Source organism: Echiichthys vipera, assembly GCF_963691815.1.
Source record: "Echiichthys vipera genome assembly, chromosome: 3".
NCBI lineage: Eukaryota > Metazoa > Chordata > Actinopteri > Perciformes > Trachinidae > Echiichthys > Echiichthys vipera.
In genome coordinates this window covers 13,500,293-13,517,856 of record NC_139828.1, presented here as the reverse complement: position 1 = coordinate 13,517,856, position 17,564 = coordinate 13,500,293, and the positions used below count along the sequence as shown (strand labels likewise).

Here is a 17,564-nt window from a genome sequence, read left to right as displayed (position 1 = left end):
GTTGTTAATGGGAGGAATTAGACTAATGATCTTGTGTTGTATTGCCATCATTTGAGGGGACTGTTTCATACTAAACCACACAATGATATTCTGTGACGTAAAATAGTCCTTAATGTGATGAAGTCGAAGCAGAATGTTGAAGAATTTCACATTTTTATTATTGCTTTATATCCACGATATATCTGATCTTCTTTTTTTTCCCTTTGACTGTCACACACTTTTTCTCACACTCTTTGCAGGTTCTGAGGTATTTTGATTATGTGTTCACTGGAGTCTTCACGTTTGAAATGATTATAAAGGTGAGTTCCTGTGTAAAGATGTCACTGTGTGGCGAATGATTGCAAGAAATGGTGGTGAAATATGCATTTTTGAAAAAAGAGTTACAGTATGGTTCTACTGTGGACCTTAAATCAAAAACGAAACTAGGAACTAAAAGTTATTTTTTGGAGTGAGAGGGCCCCGAATAATAAATATTTACAAATTAGTCTGGCTATGCCAGGCTATAAATTCACTCATCTGGGACTGAAAATTAGTCATATAAAGCAGGGAAATGGGTTAAACTGGTCAAAACCAATGAAGCTTATTAAAAGTTCACTCAGGAAGACTTTATTACTTCTCATTCTCTCTCTCTCTCTCTCTCTCTCTCTCTCTCTCTCTCTCTCTCTCTCTCTCTCTCTCTCTCTCTCTCTCTCTCTCTCTCTCTCTCTCTCTCTCTCTTACAACCTTATCATTTGAACGGGTGTTCACTCTTTCAGTTAAACCAACGTGATTTTTCCACAATCCCTGTGAGACGATCATATTGTTGTGGTGCCAAACTTGAAAAGTGTTCTCTTCTCTGCTGCTGTCAGTTGTTATTTGAGGCAAAGTTTTCCTTCCATCATCAGAAGCCCCGCTCCACATCACATCCATCCAGATCTTCAGGAACTCTTCAAGCCTATTGTTGTGCAGCAGAAATATTTTTTTCTACTTTCCTCTGCGAATAATCATCTTGCGACTCGCTGTAGGGGTCCCTGAAGCATGGCTCCCTCTGTGTAACGAACAGCTTCGTCAGGCCCAATGCTCATTTAAATCAACTTGTTTAAGACCTTGACACTGAATCTTGAAATATCTAAAAAGATATAAATCCACACTCCATCCCCAACTATCCTGAAGAATAACGTTGTTGTCATTGCACTCTCTTGTCTTGTCCTCAGATGATTGACCAGGGTCTGCTCCTCCATGACGGTTCCTACTTCAGAGACCTGTGGAACATCCTAGACTTCATTGTCGTGGTGGGAGCGCTGGTGGCCTTCGCCCTCTCGTCAGTCACATGATTTATTTGAATTCATTACATGCACCAATCTCATGTCTAAACATCAAAATGTCTTTAAATAAACTGTAAATTAGCTTTTTTGCTGTAAATGTTTCACTTCATGCAGTCATCTCTGCCATTTTGTTTCTAACATTATACCTGTTGATATATGTGTCCCTCTTTCTCCGTCTGTGGGTGATGCCTCTGTGGGATTGACCAGCAGCAATGTGATGGGGTAAAAAAAAAAAAAGTATTCCAATTGTTTTAAATGTGCAAAATTCAGTGTAACTTAAGAAGAATATTTCAGATTACAAACTAAACTAAGGAGCGCCTAAAATGTGATATTCCTATATCACCATAGTGCTATGCTGCTATGGTGTGATGCTCACACTGTCTGTCTTTCTCCACAGGAATAATAAAGGGCGGGACATCAAGACCATCAAATCTCTGAGAGTCCTGCGTGTCCTCAGACCTCTGAAGACTATCAAAAGACTTCCTAAACTCAAGGTCAGACATGCTCTGTCTTTCATATCTTGGCTGCAGACTTGAGAGTAGAGACAGAGCAGGTAGACAGATGAGGTAATAAAAAGTGAGGTTTCAAACTGTCAGCATCAGGGCATGAAGACATGTTGTCAACTCTCACTCGCAATCTGTCTACAGGGAGTAAACAAAGCACAAAAGGTTACGCATACACAGGTGGAAAATGCTCAAAAACTTTAATACACTCCTCAGCGGGCAAGGAAATAATACAAAATGGAAACTGGGATGGTCATTTGCAGACAGATGAACTAACAGGAATAAAGACAATAAAAGAGAAGAGGGAGCGTCAAGGGTGAAGGCAGGGAATTAGCCGGCCCGAGAGGCAGCTGGAGGACTGTCTGGGTGTGTTAGCAGGGACTCATTTTGGGATTACGACTAATACCGTGCACACAAAGCTGTAAACAAAAGATACAGACATCTCATTCTACTCACTGAGAGAGGGAGTTTAGTGCATTAACTTTACCTAAAAGGTTTTGTATTACAGTTAAAGCCAGATCGCCATCAGGGGGATATACTGAAAATTATTATCATACTTGCTTTTTGCTGCAGTACTTGCACATCTGCAAAAACCTTTTTCTCTGATCTCACATGCTTTCATCCCATGTCTCATACCTTTCAGGCGGTGTTTGACTGTGTGGTGACGTCTCTGAAAAATGTCTTCAACATCCTGATCGTCTATAAGCTTTTCATGTTCATCTTTGCCGTCATCGCTGTGCAGCTCTTCAAGGGGAAGTTTTTCTACTGCACCGACAGCTCCAAGGACACAGAGAAGGACTGCCAGTAATACTCACTTTTTTCTATTCTTTCTTCCTTTTCCTTTCTTTATTTGCACATTCAGGTTTATTTTCTTTCTTTCTTTCATTCTTTCTTTCTTTCTTTCTTTCTTTCTTTCATTGCACTAATTTACTTTCCTCTTTCCGATTGACTAATTGCATTAGTTTTTCTTAATTTCCGTCTTTCATTATTGCTTTCCTTCTTCCTTCATTCATTCAGTCAGTAATTTTATTATTTTTGGCTCCATGTCCTTCTTAAACTAGACTCAAAACTTAATAAAGCTGTTGATGTTGCCCCCCCCCCAAAAAAAAAATCCTTTAAAATCCAATCTCATTTCTACCATTACTTGTATTTTTCTCACGACTTCTTTCTTCCTTGGTCCCCTCCTCCTCCTCCTCCTCCTCCTCCTCCTCCTCCTCCTCCTCCTCCTCCTCCTCCTCCTCTTCCAGGGGTTACTACATCGACTATGGAAAGGACAAGAAAGAAGTGAAGAGAAGAGACTGGAAGAGACACGAGTTTCACTACGATAACGTTGTCTGGGCTCTGCTCACTCTCTTCACTGTTTCCACTGGAGAGGGATGGCCTCAGTGAGTGACTGACTGGAATGAGCGCTAATTATCATGCTGGTTGAGGAAATTTAGCTTTCCCACATATTATTTTCCTTTCTCAGAAGGCTCATTAGCTTTTAAATTCAAATATGACCTTTGATGAAGGAAATATAATGGATGTGATTAACTTAACAAAGATTTTGCCATTCATTCATCATCTCAAAATAAGGTCACACTAATATTTTCACTGATTGTAGTTGTGGGTTTGTACTGCTGTTGTGGAAATACATTAAAATGATAGCAAATTGTCATTTGATCCCCACCCCAGTTAACAAGTATTTCCAAACATTTTCTTCTGAATCTAAAAGCTGCTGTAATTAGCTGCAAGAGTACAATCAGCTGTACAAGCATATTCTGAGTGGGTGTTTCAGTAATATTATTGCTGTTCTTGTGCTGTTTCTGTCTTGCCAAACAGTGGAAGTACTTCTTTATAACTGCTCGAGCTTTTGTTGACATTAACAGTAGCATTAGTGAGCATCGTGTCTTTGCTTTTCCAGGGTTCTGCAGCACTCAGTAGATGTCACAGAGGAGGACAGAGGTCCGAGCCACGGCAACAGGATGGAGATGTCTATATTCTACGTCATCTACTTTGTCGTCTTTCCTTTCTTTTTCGTCAACATATTTGTGGCTCTCATCATCATCACGTTCCAGGAACAGGGGGATAAGATGATGGAGGAGTGCAGCCTGGAAAAAAATGAGGTGAGGGAAGATTTATGGAGGAACGGTAAACAAACACATTCCCTGTCTGTCTTTTTAATGTCCTCCTCTCTTGTCTGTTTCCTTCTGTCTATGCAGCTTACTTTGTTTTGTTTTTTTACACTTCATTTGGTCCCACCCTTTTCTTCCCTGTCTCCTTTTTTCTGTTTCTTTACTTTATTGTAGGAAACATCCATTTCTTCCTTTAGAACGGAAAAGAAGCAAAAACAAACAACCTGTCGCATTGATAGTTGGACTTTATGCCGTTTATTTACTGTTTGATTCTTCTGTTTCCTCTGGTCTCTGTTTTTCAGAGGGCGTGCATAGACTTTGCCATCAGTGCCAAGCCTCTGACCCGTTACATGCCCCAGAATCGGCACACGTTCCAGTACCGTTTGTGGCATTTTGTGGTTTCGCCCTCTTTTGAGTACACAGTCCTGGCCATGATCGCTCTCAACACTGTTGTACTGATGATGAAGGTGAGGATAATGAAGAGAGAAAAGAAAGACAAAAACACTGAAACGGTACATGTTAGTAGGACCAGAATGAGAGGACAACAGCTGGTGTGAGATGCTACCATTATCTACGTCTGTCTTCTCACTCCTAAAGATGACGTGCCATTTTCCACATATCCTTGTTTGCTAATAGGAAAAAAAACTCACCTTGTGTTGCTTCTCAGCAACATATTCTGTCAAGAACTTGTGACTGTTAACACTTTGGTTTAAAAATAAGCCAAGTGGAAACACGGATGTGTAGAAACTGTGATGTTTTCATTTGGATCTCCTGATGTTTTTTTCCTTCCCTCTCTTGCCACTATTTATTTCCTGAACTGGTCTTTTCTTGGGCTGTGCTGGTCGTTCAGTCAGACACAGGGTGACTCAGCCGGTATTAAATATTGATCTATAATGTCCAGGGGCTGCTATTTAGCATGACCTCATTAACTTTGGCTGCCGCCATAGAGGAATGACTCCTTTTATAGTGCGACAGATGAGAGGTGCAGAGACTGAGGCACTATTTATGGGTCTGGAGGAATCTTCCATCAACCTGTAGATCTGCAGGGTTCAGTGGACTGGTTAGGAAATAGTCCATTTTTTTTTATCCTTCTCATAACACAGATTTCTTGTCATATAAAAGTCCCCTATTGTAGAAAGTGAGATATCCATGTCATTTTTTATTATAAAGCAGGTAGAGGTATTATATACATGCTGTGAAAGTATCAAAATGCTCAATTGAAAGAGAAATGCACACAGTCCTTATTTAGAAACGGTGTTGTTAATTGAGCCGTCAGGGAATCTGTACGGCTGTGATGTCCCAAATTGACTATATACAGGTAGAAAGTGCCGCTTCAGTGCCGTTACAGTCATTCCCCGGCTGTAATGGCGGTGCAGAGACGCTGAGAGTGCAGATGACAAATCAGAGCAGACTAGGCTTTTTCGGGAGAGATGCTAAAATGTGTTTCAGACAGAGAGTGAATAAAGGTATATTCAGTATTAGAGAAGTGTTTTGTGAACATTAAAGCATGTGAACATATTCTAGTAGATATATAATAATATGCGTCCTTTAACCCCTGCTGCCTTTCTGTTTTCAGTATTACTCTGCTCCGCCGGCATACGAGGCCGTACTGAAGCACCTGAACACAGCTTTCACTGTTCTCTTCTCGATTGAGTGCATCCTCAAGATCATGGCCTTTGGCTTTCTGGTGAGAGAAAAGAGCAACACACAGCCTGTATGCGAATTCAAAACCCCGCTTTAGAAATGTCTCAAAGTGTCTTTCCTGTTTCTACAGAACTATTTTCGAGACACATGGAACATTTTTGACTTCATCACTGTTTTAGGAAGCATCACAGAAATCGTGGTAGACTTGCAGGTAATGAGAAAAACATGTTTAAGTATCTCAATTCTAAATATTTATGTGAACATTAATACTGTTTTCCTGTGTATGACAAGCCAACATCCCTCAGCACCACCGTTAAAACATAATTTCCCTCCCCTCCCCTGTGTCCTTACGCCAGTTTGTGGATAAGTTCAACATGAGTTTCTTGAAGCTGTTCCGAGCAGCTCGTCTGATCAAACTGCTCCGACAAGGTTACACCATCCGGATTCTTCTGTGGACCTTTGTCCAGTCCTTCAAGGCTTTGCCCTACGTTTGCCTTCTCATCGCCATGCTCTTCTTCATCTACGCCATCATCGGCATGCAGGTCAGACAGACACTGTTTTTATCCAGCAAATAAAATAAGACATGCAAATGGTTAGGGCATGACATCAAACTATGCCCCGGTAAGAGTTTTGTGTGCATATCTGTGTATTTCAGGTGTTTGGGAACATTAAGCTGAATGAGGAGACTCACATTACGCAGCACAACAACTTCAAGTCCTTTTCTGGTGCTCTGATGCTGCTGTTCAGGTAGGACAACTTGAGATCTTCAGTCCTGTTCTTCAGGTAGCTTTGGACTTCATGTTGTTTTGTTTCAGACATAGAGGATGATGAAGATGGACAACTTGACAGCTCTCCAACAGTGAAGCAAAAACAGTTTGATCGCCTCCTGGTGGCTGGTTGCAGTATTGGTCATAAATCCCAGCCCCTCCATGTTAGCACATGGGCCAAAACATAAAAGAAAAGCACACGTCTTATTATTTTTTCCCAATAATGGTTTCTGTCATTTTCGTTAGTTCTTATCATGCTGACATTCAAGTTTGAATTTTTCTGATGACTTTGGTTTTAATTAGTTATTTAGCGCTATAAAGGCAGGATGAAACGTCATGATTGACAGCTGTGATTAACTCGGTCCGTCGGGTGTTTGGGCGGGACTTTGATACCGCCTAATGCCTACTGTGCAGACTTTGGCTCCGCAGCACCTGTATCCAAGATATTTTGGCCTCACTTTTATACAGTTGCAGGAAGAAATGAGGTGTCGTCCATCTTTATATACAGTCGATGGTTTCAGATAATAATAAACTTTATTTATACAGCCCCTTTCAAAACACAGTGAAAAAGTGCTTTACAATACAAACTGATCACTTTTTAAACACAAAGAGAATGAAATGGACTAAAAGTTAAAGACTAAACACAGAGAGTAAAACCAACAAAACACAAAACCAGTAGTGACCCAAACTACTCGTGATTTGCTACACTTGGTTTGCTAAAATTACACGTTTCCTTATTATAGTCTGAATATTGTTGCTAGGTTACGGTAGTAAGGCTTTGCTTTCTAAGAACCCAAGAGGCTACTCTGTGTCAGGGGGTGATGAATGCTGCAGTGTACCACTTACCTCCTCCAAGTTAATAGCTTTGCAAACAATGTTTTACAAAGCAAAGTGGATCAATTGATGAGATGGTGTTGTGTAATATGTGCGTGTCCAGGAGTGCCACAGGGGAGTCATGGCAGGAGATCATGTTGTCGTGTCTGGGGGGACAGAAGTGTGAGACGGACACCTCGCTTTCCCCAGCAGTCCGGACGTCTGACCAGGAGGGGGGCTGTGGCTCCGACTTTGCCTATTTCTACTTTGTTTCGTTCATCTTCTTCAGCTCATTCCTGGTAAGACTAGCCCCTCTTCTCCTTTCTCTGTTTGTACATTCTCTATTCCTTTCCTCGCCTCCTCTCCTGGCATCTTAGTCCCTCCCACCTGAAATGCGAACGGGGGAGGCGATAAAGAGATACAAGGAGAGAGGAGCTGAGGCAACATGCATTTAACAAAATGAGGACATCGATGCTTCAAAGCCTTCATTATATTATATTGTAATATACATCATATTACATGTGGCGCACAGCTGCCATGGTTTGTATATTCCAGCTGTGTCACGCCTCTGTTATACGTCACGAATGACGAAAAGACTTCCACAAAGGAGACACCTGTGCTTCCTCGCTTGTAGCCTCTTGCAGCAAGCCACCTCTCTACTCGAGATACAATTTAGGTTACACTAAGATAGATTTCTGGGTCACAAGGCAGGATTACTGAAGAGAAAGGAGTGGAGGAGGCACAAAATAGAGAAATTAAATTATATTTATCGTGGTTATTTTTCTCAGTAAGAGCAACTGTTCTTATTTTAAGTGCTACGCTGATATTTTCCCCTCAAGCACTTTCCATCCTCATATAAATACATTTCATGGCTTCTCCTTTTCCTCTACTGTTTGTCTCCTGTCCAGATGCTGAACCTGTTTGTGGCTGTCATCATGGATAACTTTGAGTATCTAACGAGAGACTCGTCCATCTTGGGTCCTCACCACCTGGATGAGTTTGTCCGTATCTGGGGGGAGTATGACCGTGCCGCCTGGTCAGTGTCTTTATGCTAAACTGACATTTCATCAAAAGTGCAGCTGTGCACATACAAATGCTGCCGTTTTCAGTGATGTCAATGATTTTTACTGCAGTCATGTAGTAAAATATAAATATAGACTAAATCAGCTTCACATACTTACATATATAGATGGACTGAAGAGGTACTCCACATTTAACATCACAACAAAACAGTGCTGCAGGAATGTGTCCTAAAATCTGGAAATTAGTTTGCACTTTTGCAATTCTGGTTCCCTCATCTCGAAGTCAGTGTTTTTAAAAATGTGTTTTTAGTTGCGTCAAAAAAAACATTTAAGAGATTTTAACATATGTTGAAGCTGTAACATGTCTTTAAAAAGTTGCTAAATGAGACTACATAGGTTGTCGGGGACATTACATTAGTGGTGCTCATGCTGAAGTCAGGCAATATATTAACGTGAGTTGGATGACTCTTTACCTTGTGATCCTTGCAGGTTATGTTTATAATTAATCACTAAAAATAAGAAAATACTTTTCATTTGTCAAGTATTTAATTCACACAAGAGTATACAACAATGGGCTTTACCATGTGGTTGTTTCATATAGACAATGTATTCATCAAATTACCAGAAAACATGATATATGGTGACATATGTTGATACTGAGATATGAAGTGTGAAGTATATCGGGATAGAACATTTTGGCCATAAAGCGCAACCATATGTTAAACTCATGGGACCGTGGTGGAACATGAGCTTTCTGCTTCATTTAGGGAAGATCAATATGCTAGTATCATCAATTTTTGTGTGTTACAGGGCTAATTTTCTGCAAAAATCCAATAGCAAAGTCCCTGTGGATTTTTGTCGAAAGAATCAGGGCGATGCTAACTTCTTGCTTGCCCGACAAAAATACGCCATCCCTGCAGCACTCTGATGACACTGTATCTAATTGTGGATGTAAAAAGCTATTTTGGGGTGTCTGTCTAGCACGTTTAACAGCATCTGAACTACTGATAACAGCTTCTGGTAACCATGCCCAGAGTTTCAGCATTGTTTTAGAAACTAATAATAATGGCAATGTATTGCTAAAATACTTTTACATGTGACACTACAGATGAAACAAAATGTTTGATTTAATGCTGTGATAATGTCCTGAAACTGCTCTTTTGAGGACAAGAGGAGAGAGCTTTTGTTAGGGCTTCACCCTGCCCACAGAACAAGGCTGTAATGACACACACAACTAAAGACATGTATGTTCTTTCCAGTGGTAGGCTCCACTATAAGGAGATGTACAAAGTTGTACGCACTATCTCACCTCCTCTGGGCTTTGGAAAGAACTGCCCACACAGGGTGGCATGCAAGGTTTGGTTCCCCCATATCAACAAACCCCTCTGCCTCTTTCGTGTGGGACCCTTCCTGACCTCCTCCTCCTATCCCTCCTTTCCTTGCCTTTATTTGGCTGTCACCGACCTGCTTAACCCTTTAGGGGTGTGTCTCTTAGGTCAAAGAATGATGACACCTGAGTCTCAGGGTACTAAGGAACAGGACATCCCTCATTCAGGTTCTAAGTTAACATACTTTAGATTATTTGAATTTGCAGTTGTAGAGCAATTTGGGGGAAACCTGTCTCTTTCTATCTTTTGGATCTGGTTTAACGATGTTTGTAGTTGTCTCTCTCATACATACACACATACAATGCTGCATAACGTAAATATTTGATATATATACCAGATCCAATGAGGCTGTCATTCCTTTGCTCATCCTGTCTGAGGTTTTCTCCTTTCCCAGATTTCTATGCCCTGCTGGCAGCATAGAAAGTATACAACCTGTTTTATTTTCTCCTACTTAACTCCCTACTCCTGTGTGATGCCTTGAAATAATCCTTTCTCTTGTATCTCCTCCATTCTTGTTTCTCTCTTTTATCCTCCACACCATCCTGGGCTCTTTCCCCCCTCCATCCCTTGGGAAACGCACTCCCTCACTCCTCCACCATTATTCAATTTCTCCTCCACCTCCAACATCATCTCTCTCCCTTCCTTCCCCTCTTTCCTATCCCTTCTTCTTTTCCCCCCTTTCTCACCCCCATCTTCATGGCTACCTGGCGCCCCCAGTGGTCGTATCCATTACACTGACATGTATGAGATGTTGACCAACATGTCGCCACCTCTTGGCCTGGGCAAGAAATGCCCCTCCAAGGTGGCATATAAGGTAGACTAAACACTAGGCTAGAGCCTAACAGCCACTGCCTTCATACTTTAATCAACAAGGACAGGCACTGTTGAAGCTCTTTTTTTTTTTACCTGTTGGTTATGCTTGTTGAAGTTTCTAGTGTTTTGCCATTGGCAGATGATTTGTGCTACGGTAATGATTTGTTTTGCTTTGCATCTTGACAGAAAAAAGGCGTCATTATCTGTTTGCTGTAATCTGACAAACAAGTCTTGGTTGAGTTTATTTATTAAGCCAGTTAGAGAATTTTAATCAGAAAGTTGTCAAACATCTACATGCTAAATCTTCTTAATCAAGAAGTCTGCTGTCAAATGTCCTCATGTCTTTCATACTTCTCTGATTCTTACATTAACTTGTCTGCATGCGCCTCCTGCCACAGCCCATTGTTGCATCTTGCGTGTAAAATGAAGATGTGTGTGTGTGTGTGTGTTGTAGGTGGTTGTGAGCCTGCCAGCATGCGCCATCGCCGTTGAACACTGTTTTCTTACTGCAGAATGTGTTGTATGAGTATTATTGTATTTTATAGCACTGGATAAACAGCAAACACTGTTTGGACCCCGATTTACAGAAGGCCGGGAGAAGGCATTTTTTGTGTCCACGGTTTTTTAATTTGACCTCAGAGTCTTTTGCCTAGATTGCAAAATTTACATTTAACGTAACAAGTTGTCAAAACCGTTTTCTTGTGATCATCATAATGACTGCATCTTGTGTCTTGAAACAAGAACAAGTAAATAATTAAAGGTTGAACTTGTAGAATCTTTATTAAAAGCCATTTATTTGTTTCAAAGAATACACCCACAGGGCATTTTGAGAGGTACAGAATGAAAGTATTGCTTTTCCATAAAAATATATATTTAGTCTGAATTAATAATTTAAAAAAAAATTTGACGGGTTTGAGAAATTACTAATTCTGTTTACATTGTACCAGCCAATTGCAGCCGTTATTGTGGGTTGCCAGGGTTGTCTGTTGTTCGGTGCAGCTACTGTAGGCTGGCACTGGGTAAAATGGAGTTTGCCAATCCTGAAAGGTGCCACAGCGAAGGGGGACGTTATTTGTCCCAGCAGCTGAGTGACCGGAGACAGGAAAAAATGAGAGTAAATACACGTAGGTCGATGGACTGAGATAAAGGAGTTCAACGGCATTAAAATGCACACCCAAATGGTTACGTTTCTCCTTGATCGGTAAGCTAACTTTCATGATTACTTAGCTGTAACAGTTAACGGTAACTGTCAATCAAACTCCTCTGCAATATTTGTTCTTATGGTGTGATTTGCCAGAGGAGATGGGTTCAAACAGGCTCAAACACACTCCTGGCCCCTGAAGGCTACTGGACCGGGTCTGACGAACCTGGCAACCGGACTGCTGGAATTATTTTTTTTTTCTATTTTTTTGTCTTGAGACACTAGATAGCGGTTTTCTGCTTATTCTACATATTCAACCTTTAAAAGTGTGTCCTCTCCAGCCTTCTGTATTTATCAGTGTAGTCTAAACTCAAAGTTTAAATTTTAAACAAAGCAAACTATGCTACATGAAGTAATAATTGAAGTGGCCATTTTTTCTTTTTTAATGGTGTCCAGAAAGGCCCTGGTTGCTCATCATTTTTTCAAGCTAGTTGCCCTGAAATTATAGTTTGATTATCTATTTATCTCTGTAACAGATTTCTGGGTGAGTAGCTAAACTCACTTTTGGTGTTCCAGCTTGTTGTTTTTCTACAAAGCTCAAACATATTCAGATGTTTGTTTTATAACAGAGTAAAAAAACGGCAATCCTATGTGACCGACCTTGTAAAATCTTTTCATTGTCAAGTCTGTAAGCTGAATGAATCAACTATGACAGGCTTTGAAAAATAAGTATCACACAACTGTGATTAGTTACCTTGAGATAATAAGAATATTAATAATCAATTCATAATCAACTATGACGAGAATATTAAGTCATTAAAACCGGAAGAAAAGAGAACTTGAAAACATCATGATACACCACAGCCACTCTGGACTTCCACTTTTTCATTGTATACTTGTTTGTTGGCGTGATGGATTGTGTCTGACTATGATGCTCTCTCTGCGGCCATCAGAGACTAGTCCTGATGAACATGCCTGTGGACGACGACATGTCCGTCCACTTCACCTCCACCCTCATGGCCCTCATCCGCACCGCCCTGGAGGTCAAGATAGCCAGAGGTTAGAGCATCAGAACCTTACAGACACACATTCACTGCGATGTAAAACTCATTAAATTACACTTAATGTTTTTTTTTAATCTCCAGGAGGGGAGGATAGAAATCAGATGGACCTGGACCTGCAGAAGGAGATCGGTGTCATCTGGCCGCATCTCTCTCAGAAGACGTTGGACCTGCTGGTTCCCATTCACAAAGGTGATACCAGCCTGCAACCTAACAGCACACTCGTTCATATATCAGTGAAAAGGAAGATATACATTTTTGCTATCATAGTAGTCGTAGTGGTAAATGGTATTTCATTTGATGGTGTACTTTTGAAAGATCAGGTCTATGGTCTGATGCGTTCTCCTTTTTCAGCCAGTGACATGACCATTGGGAAGATCTATGCCGCCATGATGATCATGGACTACTACAAGCAGAGCAAGGCCAAGAAGCTCCGACAGCAACTGGAGGAACAGGTCATTTTTTTAAAATACTCTTTATTTATTGAGCCCTTACTGCGACTGTATGTCCCTGCAACCCCATGATCCTAACGTCATAATATTGATACATTTGATTAAGAACTTAAGTAACCAATAATAATAATAATAATAATAATATAATTACAATTAGATTAAAACAAAATGATTCAAAGTATATATGAAGAAAATGTAAAGATGTAAATGTAGAAAAGGAACCGAGAAAAGAGAGTAAAAAAAAAAGGGAAAAAAGTTTTTCTTGTTTATTATTACAAATTTTGGGTTAAATATATTCCCATTGGAGGGGATACTAAATGTTGGACACTGGGTTTCGCGAAGCCAATCACTGGCATATATTTTTGTATTTTTATATATTCCCCTTGTTAAAAGCACTCACAATAAAATGTGTTTATTAAAAATGCAGTCTGCAACATTTGTTTGATCGTATTCACTGAAACCAACACTATGCTCTGATGGAACAACATAAATCATCCGGTTTTAGAAAGAAAATGCGCCTCTGCGTGCACCTAGAGCTTGTTGTTTATCATGAAAATATCCACCGCGTCCGTATAATCCTGTCCGCTCAGCGCAGAGATGACTGTCAGGCACTGTCATGTATGTTTTGTAATATAAACTGTTGTCCCAAAATAAAGAATTTCTGCAAAAATGTGGAAAAAAAGAGAGAAATCAGAATCAGAATCAACGTTATTGCCAAGTATGTAAGAAGATAACATACCAGGAATTTGACCTGGTGATTTTGCTCAGAGTGAATACAAATATACAAATATACACATAAAAAACATAGAAAGAATACACAATTTTGCAAGAACAACTAAATAAAAAATGATTCCTACGAAGCACCAAGCAACCACTGATGTGCATACCTGTTTCGTTCAAAGTCTAGTCTGGGAATTGTTTGAACAGCAGCCTAGTCAGTTTTAAATTAATCCATGTCCATGTTGTAATTATAGGAGCTTATTTGTTTTTAATTTCCCATCTCCTCCCGTGTTTGTTTATTTCTCCACAGAAACATGCTCCTATGTTCCAACGTATGGATGCCTCCTCTCTGCCTCAAGAAATCCTATGCAACGCCAAATCCCTTTCATTCCTCAGGCACAGTGCCGGATCTGCTCTGTAATTATTCAACTTTAATTTTCCTCACACAGTTTTTTATATTGGCTTGTGGTTATCTAGTTTTCTCTCTGTGTGTGTGTGTGTGTGTGTGTGTTCCTTCAGCACCAGAGGAGGTTTCTTGGCACTCAGCCCCATCTCGCCACAAGAGATGTTCCTGCAGCCGATGTCCCGCTCCACGGAGGAGAAGGAGGAGGAGGATGACGATGATTACCGTTCACCCTACCACCCCTACCACCACCCACATCACCACCACCATCATTTACACACACTGGTAATCATTGTCAGCAACTAGTGAAGTCCATTAATGGCATTAGCCACCCTCTTGTTATTATCTTCGACCGCTTGTCCCTATTGGGGTCATGGGGGGCTGGAGCCGATCCCAGGTGACATCGGGGCGTGAGGCGGGGTACACCCTGGACAGGATGCCAGTCTATCGCAGGGAATATACAGACAAACAGAGATAGACAACTATTCACACTCACACCTACGGGCAATTTAGAGTAATCAATTAATGCATGTCTTGGAGGAAGCCAGAGAAAACCCACGTAGACACAGGGAGAACATGCAAACTCCACACGGAAGGGAGTTGGGATTCAAACCAGGAACCCTCTTGCTGTGAGGCGACGGTGCTAACCACCACACCACCTTTTTTCTGTGGTATTTGTGTAGGTGCCAGACGTGGTGGAGTATAACCAAGTGATGCAGCAGGCCAGGCAGGACCCAGCAGTTATTAAATCGCCTCAGCGAACCTCATCCATCAGAGCCTCCTCCATGCCCAGACTCGCTGTTGATCCACCGGTAATAAAGAGTAATAGCCTTTATTCAAACCCATATTCAGTACCTAACAAATCTTGCATTAGAAAGTGTTTTATAAAACAATTGAAATGCATAACATTTGTTTCTAAAGTTTTCTCAGCACATAATGTGATCTATAGTTTATATGCCTATAGGCATGAGTGTGTTTGAGTATATGTGCTGATTAGGTTTTATTCACAGTTACTTAAGTGATTCCTCCTCTGGTTGTTCGATGTGTGTGTAGCCTGGGATGTCAGCAGACAGTAAGCTGATGAAGCGCTCCTTCTCCACCATCGGAGACCAGTGTGTGAACGGCCTCTGGCAGGAGCAACACTCTCTGGAGAGAGTCAGTCCTGACGGCTCATACAGGCCTCGCCAGAAGAGCTACAGAGGTCACTGAACACACATCACACCTCCTATAGTCTGATACATATTCATAGCAATGTTTAGAAGTCATAGAAGTAAAATGGGCTGAATACATTTACAACATCTGCTGCAACCCTGTAACTACAAATACTTTGAAATCACTACATTTTAGTTGCAATGACCTTAAGGATTGACTAGAAATCTCTTGCTACATAATGAACATTGAGTCTTTTTTATATTAAATCAACAACATGAAACAGTATCATTAACAGAAATTTGATTTCTCATGGCTCCTGAAGTACACATTTTGGATGTGTACAGCTGGTTATGCAAATTGAAAGTATTTTCTAAATCAAACAAAAATGGGGGAGTAATGTCAAGTGTTTGATGTGTTTAAGAAGGACATTGAGGTACATATTATCTGAAGTAAGTATTTGAATGTCAGCCTTGACCTGATATTGTTAGAATTAGTTTTAGGAGCATAATCCCTGCAATTTCCTTAAGTTATACCATTGTATCTATAATTAAATGGTAAAAATACAGATTGGGCCTTTAAACTGGATTTTACGCTGGGATATTCATAATGATGTTTTCCTTTACTCTGACCTAAAACTGAAGTGGTTTTATTTCTTTTGAATTCTTTTCTTATTGACTTACTGCATGCTACACACCTCTTAGGTCCTAGAATCAACCACAAAGACACAAGCAGTCATGAGAGAGGAAGATCAAAGGAACGGCGCCACCTATTGTCTCCTGATGTATCCCGCTGCAACTCTGAGGAGCGAAGCCGCGAGCCATCACGTGAAAGGAGACAGTCCCGATCACCTAGTGAAGGACGCACACACACCTTACAGAGACAGGTAGGGGTATAGCAAGGTAAATTACACACTAAAGCACCCGTTTCAGTCTTTGTAACCCAAAGTCATGCTGGTTTGTATCACATGATGAAATAAGGAACTGTACCTGTGATTGGAAATTAATCCAGTGAACCACCTGGAAGAAAACCAGCCGTGCTTTGTCTCTGTTGCAGGAGGATAATAGCTGAATCTGTAGGAGTCGATAACTGTCACTATGTTGTTTGCAGGTGAACATATCAGGCAGCCCTGCCCATTCAGCCTCAGAGTCCAGTACTCCTCGCAATCGGCGCCAGCTGCCGCAGACACCCTCTCGCCCTCGGCCGTACATCTCCTACTCCCCTCTGGTCTGCCAAGCCCACACCTCTCCCGCACCAACTGCCTCCTCTGAGGGACAGACCAAGCCTCAGGATGGAGCTGGTGGCTCCAAGGAGGGCGGCCCCCTAATTGCAGGTCAGGGGTCATCCGGAGGTCAGGTTTCAGGACCAAGCAACCCATCTCCTCACCGCTACATCTCAGAGCCCTACCTCCCATTCCATGAGGACACCGGCGGTGGAGAGGCAGGCGACGGGCAGGAGACCCTTACTTTTGAGACTGCCATAGCAACCAGCCTGGGAGGGGCCAACGCCATAAGCTCTGCTCCTCAGCTCAGACACTCCTGGCAGGTTCCTAACGGGCACTTCCAGAAGCATTTGAGCCAAGCGAGTCCGGCTGGAGCCAGCGAGCTATTAAGTGACACAGACGAGGACGACCGCTGCTAAAAACCAGAGACGAAGAGGCTGCATAGAGCAACTGGGCACCTCTGTGGCTCTGAGAACTTGTATTCTCAGTACCAGTAGCATAACAGGCAGGACTGAACTCCACTGCTATTTATCTGGATACTTGGTTGTCTGTCTGCAACGTGTGTGTGTGTGTGTGTGTGTGTGTGTGTGTGTGTGTGTGTGTGTGTGTGTGTGTGTGTGTGTGTGTGTGTGTGTGTGTGTGTGTGTGTGTGTGTGTGTGTGTGTGTGTGTGTGTGTGTGTGTGCGTGCTCTCAATAGAGAAAAGTTGCCAAATCCAGAGAACAGCAGAGACTGACTGTATAAAACACTGCAGGCAAACCCAAGTATTGCCACGCCTTCCCACATATGTTAGTGTTTTGATTGTTATTTGAACAAAGTATGGTGAGGTGAAGAAAATGATCTAAGTGCGTTTTGTGTAGGTAAACATAGAGGTAGCATGTAAAAATGTTATACGATGAATGTATTTTAGCTTTTGGTTATGTTCAGATCATTTAAGAGGGTCGATGTTAGTCTTGACTGTGCATAGCTGTAAGAGTAGCATTGAAACAGGGGTTTATTCAGTCAGACTTTTGCCAGTTAACACCTGGCAACCAACCATTAAACATACT

At 41.4% G+C, this 17,564-nt stretch overlaps 1 protein-coding gene across 1 annotated transcript in view; it reads left to right on the top strand.

The window, feature by feature from the left end:
- The window catches only part of cacna1ea (calcium channel, voltage-dependent, R type, alpha 1E subunit a), a gene marked incomplete at its 3' end in the record, with an annotated part of 84,750 nt that extends 67,815 nt beyond the window's left edge, over positions 1 to 16,935 (top strand). The window contains exons 25-47 of the mRNA XM_083940427.1: positions 240 to 299; positions 1,194 to 1,312; positions 1,702 to 1,798; positions 2,451 to 2,611; positions 3,055 to 3,192; positions 3,711 to 3,912; positions 4,224 to 4,388; positions 5,498 to 5,608; positions 5,696 to 5,776; positions 5,922 to 6,107; positions 6,221 to 6,312; positions 7,270 to 7,444; positions 8,054 to 8,181; positions 10,273 to 10,369; positions 12,463 to 12,568; positions 12,655 to 12,762; positions 12,925 to 13,025; positions 14,053 to 14,159; positions 14,262 to 14,430; positions 14,829 to 14,957; positions 15,199 to 15,346; positions 15,999 to 16,180; positions 16,405 to 16,935. Coding sequence (XP_083796553.1) covers positions 240 to 299; positions 1,194 to 1,312; positions 1,702 to 1,798; positions 2,451 to 2,611; positions 3,055 to 3,192; positions 3,711 to 3,912; positions 4,224 to 4,388; positions 5,498 to 5,608; positions 5,696 to 5,776; positions 5,922 to 6,107; positions 6,221 to 6,312; positions 7,270 to 7,444; positions 8,054 to 8,181; positions 10,273 to 10,369; positions 12,463 to 12,568; positions 12,655 to 12,762; positions 12,925 to 13,025; positions 14,053 to 14,159; positions 14,262 to 14,430; positions 14,829 to 14,957; positions 15,199 to 15,346; positions 15,999 to 16,180; positions 16,405 to 16,935 — 3,393 coding nt within the window. The remainder of the gene's footprint in view (positions 1 to 239; positions 300 to 1,193; positions 1,313 to 1,701; positions 1,799 to 2,450; positions 2,612 to 3,054; positions 3,193 to 3,710; positions 3,913 to 4,223; positions 4,389 to 5,497; positions 5,609 to 5,695; positions 5,777 to 5,921; positions 6,108 to 6,220; positions 6,313 to 7,269; positions 7,445 to 8,053; positions 8,182 to 10,272; positions 10,370 to 12,462; positions 12,569 to 12,654; positions 12,763 to 12,924; positions 13,026 to 14,052; positions 14,160 to 14,261; positions 14,431 to 14,828; positions 14,958 to 15,198; positions 15,347 to 15,998; positions 16,181 to 16,404) is intronic.
- Between the last annotated feature and the right edge of the window lie 629 nt (positions 16,936 to 17,564).